Source organism: Nerophis ophidion, linkage group LG16 (assembly GCF_033978795.1).
Source record: "Nerophis ophidion isolate RoL-2023_Sa linkage group LG16, RoL_Noph_v1.0, whole genome shotgun sequence".
NCBI classification, from domain to species: domain Eukaryota; kingdom Metazoa; phylum Chordata; class Actinopteri; order Syngnathiformes; family Syngnathidae; genus Nerophis; species Nerophis ophidion.
In genome coordinates, this window is record NC_084626.1 from 47,498,434 (window position 1) to 47,510,615 (window position 12,182).

At 39.2% G+C, this 12,182-nt stretch overlaps 1 protein-coding gene across 7 annotated transcripts in view; it reads left to right on the top strand.

Moving 5' to 3' along the window:
• Positions 1 to 12,182, top strand: part of LOC133535481 (arf-GAP with coiled-coil, ANK repeat and PH domain-containing protein 3-like) — a 119,121-nt gene that overhangs the window by 59,590 nt on the left and 47,349 nt on the right. For all 7 annotated transcript variants that reach the window (XR_009802232.1, XM_061875355.1, XM_061875352.1 and 4 more), the window contains 4 exons: positions 4,537 to 4,588; positions 5,568 to 5,668; positions 7,988 to 8,099; positions 11,001 to 11,263. Coding sequence is in view for 6 of the 7 variants with exons in the window: in XM_061875355.1 (XP_061731339.1) it covers positions 4,537 to 4,588; positions 5,568 to 5,668; positions 7,988 to 8,099; positions 11,001 to 11,263 (528 nt within the window). In the remaining variant the exon portion in view is untranslated. The remainder of the gene's footprint in view (positions 1 to 4,536; positions 4,589 to 5,567; positions 5,669 to 7,987; positions 8,100 to 11,000; positions 11,264 to 12,182) is intronic.

The following is a 12,182-nucleotide window of genomic DNA, read 5'->3' on the forward strand; positions in this document are numbered from 1 at the left end:
CAAGCTGCTGCTAAAGATGGAACATTTGGCAGAAATACCGGACAATTCCACAAACTTTATGGCTGGCTCACATCGTGGTCACTCCGTGATCACGTACGACCGCCAGACACTTCTGGATGTGGACACATCGGGCCGTTTTGGACCGATAGACACTTTCGTGCTAGACTTGCTAACTAGCATGGGATTACATCGGCGGCTACATCCAGCGGCCTGTGAAGCAGGGGAGTCTAGTAGCAGCGGGGGCCGTCTACGGAGCAGACGCCAGCGGTGTGATCGGAAACGCGGATGCCGAGCGGGGCTAAAAACAAAGCAGAAGGCTAATCCCCACAGAACACCACTTTCCTCCATCCCGAAGACGGATTTAGATGGAAAATGCGCGACTACTGGTCTGGGTAAGGAGTCTGTTAAATTAGAACAAGTTGTTTCTGCTTTGAGTGTTTCAGAGTTGGACATGTGTTTTACTGAGGTGGCTAACTATGATGCGTGCAGTTTATCAAAGCAACAAACAAACAATCGGAAAATCCCCGTTACTGAGGTGGCTAACCATGATGCGTGCAGTTTATCAAAGCAACAAACAAACAATCGGAAAATCCCCGTTACTGAGGTGGCTAACCATGATGCGTGCAGTTTATCAAAGCAACAATCAAACAATCGGAAAATTCCTGTCGTATCAATTCCTAGATATGGTCGTAACTATACTAAATGCACTGGGCATAATAAACACAACATTATTAATATTGCTACTACGGATAATTTGATCAAAAACTCCCTAAAACAGCCCACTACCTATAATGTAGGTTTTTTAAACATAAGATCATTGTCTCCCAAAACGTTGTTAGTTAATGATATTATCAGAGACAACAATCTTAACGTCATCGGTCTCAGCGAAACCTGGCTTAAACCAAACGACTTTTTTGCGCTAAATGAGGCATGTCCTCCTAACTTTACACATGCGCATATTGCCCGTCCGCTCAAAAGGGGTGGGGGGGTCGCACTAATATACAACGAAAACTTTAACCTTAGTCCTAACATAAATAATAAATATAAATCGTTTGAGGTGCTTACTATGAGGTCTGTCACACCGCTGCCTCTACACCTGGCTGTTATCTACCGCCCCCCAGGGCCCTATTCGGACTTTATTAATGAATTCTCAGAGTTCGTTGCTGATCTAGTGACACACGCCGATAATATAATCATAATGGGGGACTTTAATATCCATATGAATACCCCATCGGACCCACCGTGCGTAGCGCTCCAGACTGTAATTGATAGCTGTGGTCTCACACAAATAATAAATGAACCCACGCATCGCAACGGTAATACGATAGACCTAGTGCTTGTCAGGGGCATCACCGTTTCCAAAGTTACGATACTCCCGTATACTAAAGTATTGTCCGATCATTACCTTATAAAATTCGAGGTTCAGACGCATGTTCGTCAAACTAATAATAATAATAACTGCTATAGCAGCCGCAACATTAATACAGCCACAACGACAACTCTTGCGGACCTACTGCCCTCGGTAATGGCACCATTCCCAAAGTATGTGGGCTCTATTGATAACCTCACTAACAACTTTAACGACGCCCTGCGCGAAACCATTGATAACATAGCACCGCTAAAGTTAAAAAAGGCTCCAAAAAAGCGCACCCCGTGGTTTACAGAAGAAACTAGAGCTCAGAAATTATTATGCAGAAAGCTGGAACGCAAATGGCGCACGACTAAACTTGAGGTGCACCATCAAGCATGGAGTGATGGTTTAATAACTTATAAACGCATGCTTACCTTAGCTAAAGCTAAATATTACTCAAATCTCATCCACCGTAATAAAAACGATCCTAAATTTTTGTTTAGTACGGTAGCATCGCTAACCCAACAAGGGACTCCTTCCAGTAGCTTAACCCACTCAGCTGATGACTTTATGCAATTCTTTAGTAAGAAAATTGAAGTCATTAGAAAGGAGATTAAAGACAATGCGTCCCAGCTACAACGGGGTTCTATTAACACTGACACGATTGCATATACGGCGGATACTGCCCTCCAAAATAGTTTCTCTCGTTTTGAGGAAATAACATTAGAGGAATTGTTACAACGTGTTAAGGGAATAAAACAGACAACATGTTTACTTGACCCTCTTCCTGGGAAACTGATCAAGGAACTCTTTGTATTATTAGGTCCATCAGTGCTAAATATTATAAACTTATCACTCTCCTCGGGCACTGTTCCCCTAGCATTCAAAAAAGCGGTTATTCATCCTCTTCTTAAAAGACCTAACCTCGATCCTGACCTCATGGTAAATTACCGACCGGTGTCTCACCTTCCCTTTATTTCAAAAATCCTTGAAAAAATTGTTGCGGAGCAGTTAAATGAACACTTAGCGTCTAACAATCTATGTGAAACCTTTCAATCCGGTTTCAGGGCAAATCACTCGACGGAGACAGCCCTCGCAAAAATGACTAATGATCTATTGCTAACGATGGATTCTGATGCGTCATCTATGTTGCTGCTCCTCGATCTTAGCGCTGCTTTCGATACCGTCGATCATAATATTTTATTAGAACGTATCAAAACACGAATTGGTATGTCAGACTTAGCCCTGTCTTGGTTTAACTCTTATCTTACTGATAGGATGCAGTGTGTCTCCCATAACAATGTGACCTCGGACTACGTTAAGGTAACGTGTGGAGTTCCCCAGGGTTCGGTCCTTGGCCCTGCACTCTTCAGCATCTACATGCTGCCGCTAGGTGACATCATACGCAAATACGGTGTTAGCTTTCACTGTTATGCTGATGACACCCAACTCTACATGCCCCTAAAGCTGACCAACACGCCGGATTGTAGTCAGCTGGAGGCGTGTCTTAATGAAATTAAACAATGGATGTCCGCTAACTTTTTGCAACTCAACGCCAAAAAAACGGAAATGCTGATTATCGGTCCTGCTAGACACCGAACTCTATTTAATAATACAACTCTAACATTTGACAACCAAACAATTAAACAAGGCGACACGGTAAAGAATCTGGGTATTATCTTCGACCCAACTCTCTCCTTTGAGGCACACATTAAAAGCGTTACTAAAACGGCCTTCTTTCATCTCCGTAACATCGCTAAAATTCGCTCCATTCTGTCCACTAAAGACGCTGAGATCATTATCCATGCGTTTGTTACGTCTCGCCTCGACTACTGTAACGTATTATTTTCGGGTCTCCCCATGTCTAGCATTAAAAGATTACAGTTGGTACAAAATGCGGCTGCTAGACTTTTGACAAGAACAAGAAAGTTTGATCACATTACGCCTGTACTGGCTCACCTGCACTGGCTTCCTGTGCACTTAAGATGTGACTTTAAGGTTTTACTACTTACGTATAAAATACTACACGGTCTAGCTCCATCTTATCTTGCCGATTGTATTGTACCATATGTCCCGGCAAGAAATCTGCGTTCAAAGGATTCCGGCTTATTAGTGATTCCCAAAGCCCAAAAAAAGTCTGCGGGCTATAGAGCATTTTCCGTTCGGGCTCCAGTACTCTGGAATACCCTCCCGGTAACAGTTCGCGATGCCACCTCAGTAGAAGCATTTAAGTCTCACCTTAAAACTCATTTGTATACTCTAGCCTTTAAATAGACTCCCTTTTTAGACCAGTTGATCTGCCGTTTCTTTTCTTTTTCTTCTATGTCCCACTCTCCCGTGTGGAGGGGGTCCGGTCCGATCCGGTGGCCATGTACTGCTCGCCTGTGTATCGGCTGGGGACATCTCTGCGCTGCTGGTCCGCCTACGCTTGGGATGGTTTCCTGCTGGCTCCGCTGTGAACGGGACTCTCGCTGCTGTGTCTTGGATCCTCTTTGGACTGGACTCCCGCGACTGTGTTGTATCCATTGTGGATTGAACTTTCACAGTATCATGTTAGACCCGCTCGACATCCATTGCTTTCCTCCTCTCTAAGGTTCTCATAGTCATCATTGTCACCGACGTCCCACTGGGTCATTATTGTCACCAATGTCCCACTGGGTGTGAGTTTTCCTTGCCCTTATGTGGGCCTACCGAGGATGTCGTGGTGGTTTGTGCAGCCCTTTGAGACACTAGTGATTTAGGGCTATATAAGTAAACATTGATTGATTGATTGACTTGTACCTCCGGTTTAAAGCTGTAAGCCGAAGGACACTGAAGTGAGCAAAGTTGCCTAAAAGATGGCACACACCTTCTCTGTGTTATTTTCAACTATTAGCATTATGGCCGTCGGCGAGGAAAATCCCATAATCAGCCCCGTGGTTTTATAAGCAGCAGGGATCAAAGCGTAGGAAAAAAAGGGCCGTCTTATATTCCAGGATTACCGGAAAGTGTGTAGCACAGTTTGAGAATGACTCGTATAATGAATGACACATAAAACCTTTTAAAAGCACAAACAACAATTGTTATTTTTGAGTGGTTATGATAGTCACTGATGACTTTGGTCAAAATAACTTCACACCACACCATCTCTCTCTCTCTGTCTCTCTCTCTCTCTACCACACCTTCTCTCTCTCTCCCCCCACCAGGCGCTGGTTCTCCATCCAGAACAGCCAGCTGGTGTACCAGAAGAAACTTAAGGTACTCTGAGTTAGGGACTGGATCAGGTTTATGCTATTTTATGAGCATGTCAACAATCTTGAAGTTCAGTAACAAATGAAGAAGGTCACATCATCAAAGCTGACATTTTGGAACAAGAAGAAATGTAAGAAATGTGTCCAAGTATTCTACAAGTTGGACTTAGGCTGTGGTGCGTTCAAAGACCCTGCCTAGAGGTGGAAACTCTAAGCAGGGTGTGACCTAACTCCTATTATTAATGTAATAAGAATCATTTATTGGTTAGCTCGACACTTTGGCGAAAATTTGAACTTGACTATTTTATTCATGTTGAAGTGAACAAACAAGTTAAATGATCATTGAAATTCACATTCTGGATACTTTTTATTGAATTTGTTTGCCATTTTTAAGTTGCCAAAGTTATAAGTAGCAGCCTTTTTTTGGGCTGGAAATTGTCCAAAACCCACAGGAGCAAAGTTTCACGCCCACATCTCATGGCGAGGGAAACATTAGTCATCACCTTCAGTGTACGTGGAGTATCAGGATTGGAACTTCTCTTGGTCAAAGTCGTCTCCTGACATTTTGCTGTCCATACGGGTGCTATACTTTCTTCTCATTTTACAGGTGGCGCTAGAGAGCCTATTTAGAAATGTCATTGACCCCCACAATAGAAGAATTTTGGCCGTAGCTAACTTTCCGTGCAAGTCGAGGGCCTCAAAAAGGCGTCCAAACGTATGAAAGATCTCAGTAGTGCACTAAAAAAGCTCATTATTTAGGGAGGTTGTCTAGCTATGTTCCCTTTAGAAGTTGGGTTAATGTTAAAGTACCCTTGATTGTCATAAAGTGCTATTTTGAAGCCAATCCTCGTGACAATTAGTGTTTTAGTGCATGTAGACATACCGAGTGTGTGTGGCTTCAGGTTGGGATGGGGGGTGGGGGCCTCCAGGAACCTTGTGTGTGGGGGCCCACACTTTGGCAACTAAGAGGTGTTCTCTGTTGACAGGACTCCTTGACCGTGGTGGTGGAAGACCTGAGACTTTGCTCAGTCAAACCATGTGAAGACAACGAGAGGAGGTTCTGCTTCGAGGTGGTCTCACCCACCAAGTAAGAACGTGATGATGTCACGCCTCAATCTTTCCAATGATCCCAGTTTCCAGACTAAAAGCCGCACAGTCATTACGTCTTAGAGGGAAAATGTTTTTTCATATATTAGCCACATCGGACTATAAGTGGCAGATATGGGATATTTTCACATAAAGATACTGGAGATGTTTATTTACATACCTTAATTGTGCTTGTAACAGGGCAGTAAAACAGCTGATCAAACAAAACAAAAAAGTATTTGATGTCTTTATTCATCCTTTATGAGATGAATAAGATGTCTTTTTTTAAGAAGGTTCAAGATGTTTTTTTTAGGTTTTTTTTTTTACTTTACTTTGTAAACACAGTTTCTTAAAGTGCATCATTTTAGTTCATCGTTTGATTTCTTTGCCTAATCCATTCCATCATTCAGCAGTTAGTGAAGTAACAGCCGCATCTTTGTATAAACCGCAGGGTTCAAAGGTTGGGAAAAAAAGTAGCATCGTATTTTCCGGACTATAAAATGCACCAGGGACAAGCAGTAAAAAAATTTATATGTATATGTATATATATATATATATATATATATATATATATATATATACACACACACATATATATATATATATATATATATATATATATATATATATATATATACATATATATATATATATATATATATATATATATACAGGTCTATATATATATATATATATATATATATATATATATATATATATATACACACACACATATATATATATATATATATATATATATATATATATATATATACAGGTCTGTCTCAGAAAATTAGAATATTGTTATAAAGTCCTTTATTTTCTGTAATGCAAATAAAAACATAAAAATGTGATACATTCTGGATTCATTACACATCAACTGCAATATTGCAAGCCTTTTATTTTTTTAATATTGCTGAGTATGGCATACAGCTTAAAAAAACTCAAAAATCATATCTCCAAAAATTATAATATTTCCTCAGACCAAGTAAAACAAAAGATTTATAACAGCAAAACAAAATCAAACATTTAAAAATGTCAATAAATGCACTCAGTACTTGGTTAGGAATCCTTTTGCACGGATTACTGTATCAATGCGGCGTGGCATGGAGGAAATCAGCCTGTGGAATTGCTGAGGTGTTATGGATGCCCAGGATGCTTCAATAGCGGCCTTTAGCTCATTTGCATTATTGGGTCTGGTGTCTTTCAGCTTCTTCTTCACAATACCCCACAAATTCTCAATGAGGTTCAGGTCAGGAGAGTTGGCAGGCCAATGGAGGACAGTAAAAAAAACAATTTGAAATGTGGACTCGTCAGACCACAGAACACTTTTCCACTTTGCATCAGTCCTTAGATGATCTCGGGCCCAGAGAAGCCGGCGGCGTTTCTGGATGTTGTTGATAAATGGCTTTGGCTTTGCATAGTATAGCTTTAATTTGAACCTACAGATGTAGCGACAAACTCTATTTAGTGACAGTGGTTTTCTGAAGTGTTCCTGAGCCCATGTGGGGATATCCTTTGGAGATTGATGTCAGTTTTTGATACAGTGCCGTCTGAGGGATGGAAGGTCACGGTTATTCAATATTGGTTTCCGGCCATGCCGCTTACGTGGAGTGATTTCTCCAGATTCTCTGAACCTTTTGATGATATTATGGAGCGTAGATGTTGAAATCCCTAAATTTCTTGCAATTGCACTTTGAGAAAGGTTGTTCTTAAACTGTTTGACTATTTGCTCACGCAGTTGTGGACAAAGGGGTGTACCTCGCCCCATCCTTTCTTGTGAAAGACTGAGCATTTTTTGGGAAGCTGCTTTTGTACCCAATCATGGCACCCACCTGTTCCCAATTAGCCTGCACACGTGTGGGATGTTCCCAATAAGTGTTTGATGAGCATTCCTCAACTTTATCAGTATTTATTGCCCCCTTTCCCAACTTCTTTGTCACATGTTGCTGGCATCAAATTCTAAAGTTAATGATTATCTGCAAAAAAAAAAAGTTTATGAGTTTGAACATCAAATATGTTGTCTTTGTAGCATATTCAACTGAATATGGCTTGAAAAGGATTTGCAAATCATTGTATTCTGTTTATATTTACATCTAACACAATTTCCCAACTCATATGGAAACGGGGTTTATATATATAGTGTGTGAAGTCAACTTGTCCTATAGAAGTCCTTAATGAGGCTGTAGTTCATTCATAGTGTGTTGTTTTTGTCTGGCAAACAAAGTGTTGACCACTCTTGCTACGTCAACCTTGTAGGAGCTGCATAGTATGTGTGTACCACTCTTGGTACGTGATAGTTGTCTACAATGTCTTGTAGGAGCTGCATGATGCAGGCGGAGTCCGAGAAGCTGCGGCAGGCGTGGATCCAAGCAGTCCAAGCCAGCATTGCCTCCGCTTATAAAGACATCGCTGATAACTACTACATTGAGGTAGGTGATAACTAATACATTGAGGTAGTTGATAACTAATACATTGAGGTAGTTGATAACTACTACATTGAGGTAGTTGATAACTACTACATTGAGGTAGGTGATAACTAATACATTGAGGTACTTGATAACTACTACATTGAGGTAGTTGATAACTATTACATTGAGGTAGTTGATAACTATTACATTGAGGTAGTTGATAACCACTACATTGAGGTAGTTGATAACTACTACATTGAGGTAGTTGATAATTACTACATTGAGGTAGTTGATAACTACTACATTGAGGTAGTTGATAACTACTACATTGAGGTAGGTGATAACTAATACATTGAGGTAGTTGATAACTACTACATTGAGGTAGTTGATAACTACTACATTGAGGTAGGTGATAACTAATACATTGAGGTAGTTGATAACTACTACATTGAGGTAGGTGATAACTATTACATTGAGGTAGTTGATAACTACTACATTGAGGTAGTTGATAACTATTACATTGAGGTAGTTGATAATTACTACATTGAGGTAGTTGATAACTACTACATTGAGGGAGTTGATAACTACTACATTGAGGTAGTTGATAACTATTACATTGAGGTAGTTGATAACTACTACATTGAGGTATTTGATAACTACTACATTGAGGTAGGTGATAACTACTACATTGAGGTAGTTGATAACTATTACATTGAGGTAGTTGATAATTACTACATTGAGGTAGTTGATAACTACTACATTGAGGTAGTTGATAACTATTACATTGAGGTAGTTGATAACTACTACATTGAGGTAGTTGATAACTACTACATTGAGGTAGTTGATAACTATTACATTGAGGTAGTTGATAACTACTACATTGAGGTAGTTGATAACTACTACATTGAGGTAGTTGATAACTACTACATTGAGGTAGTTGATAACTACTACATTGAGGTAGTTGATAACTATTACATTGAGGTAGTTGATAACTACTACATTGAGGTAGTTGATAACTATTACATTGAGGTAGTTGATAACTACTACATTGAGGTAGTTGATAACTATTACATTGAGGTAGTTGATAACTACTACATTGAGGTAGTTGATAACTATTACATTGAGGTAGTTGATCATTACTACATTGAGGTAGTTGATAACTACTACATTGACGTAGTTGATAACTACTACATTGAGGTAGTTGATAACTATTACATTGAGGTAGTTGATAACTACTACATTGAGGTAGTTGATAACTATTACATTGAGGTAGTTGATAACTATTACATTTAGTTGATAACTACTACATTGAGGTAGTTGATAACTATTAAATTGAGGTACTTGATAACTATTACATTGAGGTAGTTGATAACTACTACATTGAGGTAGTTGATAACTATTACATTGAGGTAGTTGATAATTACTACATTGAGGTAGTTGATAACTACTACATTGAGGTAGTTGATAACTATTACATTGAGGTAGTTGATAACTACTACATTGAGGTAATTGATAACTACTACATTGAGGTAGTTGATAACTACTACATTTAGGTAGTTGATAACTACTACATTGAGGTAGGTGATAACTATTAAATTGAGGTATTGATAACTACTACATTGAGGTAGTTGATAACTACTACATTGAGGTAGTTGATAACTATTACATTGAGGTAGTTGATAACTATTACATTGAGGTAGTTGATAACTATTACATTGAGGTAGTTGATAACTATTACATTGAGGTAGTTGATAACTACTACATTGAGGTAATTGATAACTATTACATTGAGGTAGTTGATAATTACTACATTGAGGTAGTTGATAACTACTACATTGAAGTAGTTGATAACTACTACATTGAGGTAGTTGATAACTATTACATTGAGGTAGTTGATAACTACTACATTGAGGTAGTTGATAACTATTACATTGAGGTAGTTGATAACTATTACATTTAGTTGATAACTACTACATTGAGGTAGTTGATAACTATTACATTGAGGTAGTTGATAACTACTACATTGAGGTAGTTGATAACTATTACATTGAGGTAGTTGATAATTACTACATTGAGGTAGTTGATAACTACTACATTGAGGTAGTTGATAACTATTACATTGAGGTAGTTGATAACTACTACATTGAGGTAGTTGATAACTATTACATTGAGGTAGTTGATAACTATTACATTTAGTTGATAACTACTACATTGAGGTAGTTGATAACTATTAAATTGAGGTATTGATAACTACTACATTGAGGTAGTTGATAACTACTACATTGAGGTAGTTGATAACTATTACATTGAGGTAGTTGATAACTATTACATTGAGGTAGTTGATAACTATTACATTGAGGTAGTTGATAACTACTACATTGAGGTAGTTGATAACTACTACATTGAGGTAGTTGATAACTATTACATTGAGGTAGTTGATAACTACTACATTAAGGTAGTTGATAACTATTACATTGAGGTAGTTGATAACTACTACATTGAGGTAGTTGATAACTATTACATTGAGGTAGTTGATAATTACTACATTGAGGTAGTTGATAATTACTACATTGAGGTAGTTGATAACTACTACATTGAGGTAGGTGATAACTACTACATTGAGGTAGATGATAACTACTACATTGAGGTAGTTGATAACTACTACATTGAGGTAGTTGATAACTATTACATTGAGGTAGTTGATAACTACTACATTGAGGTAGTTGATAACTACTACATTGAGGTAGTTGATAATTACTACATTGAGGTACTTGATAACTATTACATTGAGGTAGTTGATAACTATTACATTGAGGTACTTGATAACTATTACAGTGAGGTAGTTGATAACTACTACATTGAGGTAGTTGATAACTACTATATTTAGGTAGCCATTGAAGCCCACATGGTGTTTCCTCACAGCGTCTGGACCGGACTGCCTCACCGTCCACCAGCAGCATCGACTCTGCCAGCGAGCCCAGAGAGCGAAGTGAGAGGGTGGACAAGGTGCACCGTGGAGGTGAGAGGGTGGACAAGGTGTACCGTGGAGGCGGTGAAGGTCTCCTGCAGCGTGTGCAGAACCTGGCGGGCAACGAGCGCTGTTGTGACTGTGGGCAGACCGCCCCCTGCTGGGCCTCCATCAACCTGGGAGTGCTGCTGTGCATCGAGTGCTCGGGGATCCACAGGTCAGTCACCTTCACCTCTTTCATCCCCACTTTTCTTTCCATCCTCTTTTCACAACCTATGTGTGTATACATGTGTATATGTACCTATATATATCTATATATATATATATATATATATATATATATATATATATATATATATACTGTATATATATATATATTCACGAAACCCAACACAACCCTCCAATAAGTGCACCGTGACAGCAACCACCCACCCACCACCACTAAAAGAATACCTACCGGAATTAATAAAAGGCTATCGATGCTGTCATCTAGCAAAGCTGAATTCGACCAAGCAACCCCCCCGTACCAGAAAGCACTTGATGAAAGCGGATACAACTTCACCCTCACCTATGAACCCACGCCAGGAAACCAACCAAAAAAAGAGCAGAAAACGAAACAACATCATCTGGTACAACCCTCCATTCAGCAAAAAGGTCTCAACCAATATCGGCCACAAGTTCCTCACTCTGATCGACAAACACTTCCCCAAAGGCAACACCCTAAGAAAAATATTCAACAAGAACAACATTAAATTGAGCTACAGCTGTATGAATAACATACAACAAATCATTTCAAACCACAACAAAGCAATTGCAAAAGGACTGCCTACCCCCAGACTAAACGACTCTGAAACCAATAAGGAATGTAACTGTCACAAGAAACCTGATTGCCCTCTCAACGGAGGGTGCTTACAAACATCAGTCGTTTACCAAGCAAAGGTAACACGCAAGGACATTAACACATCCGACACGTACGTAGGATTAACCGAAGGAGCGTTCAAAACAAGATGGAATAATCACAAGGCCTCCTTTAGAAACCAGACCTTGCGGAATTTTACAGCACTCAGCAAGCACATTTGGAACCTCAAAGACAATAATGTTCAATATTCAATAACATGGCAAATTCTCGCATCCAG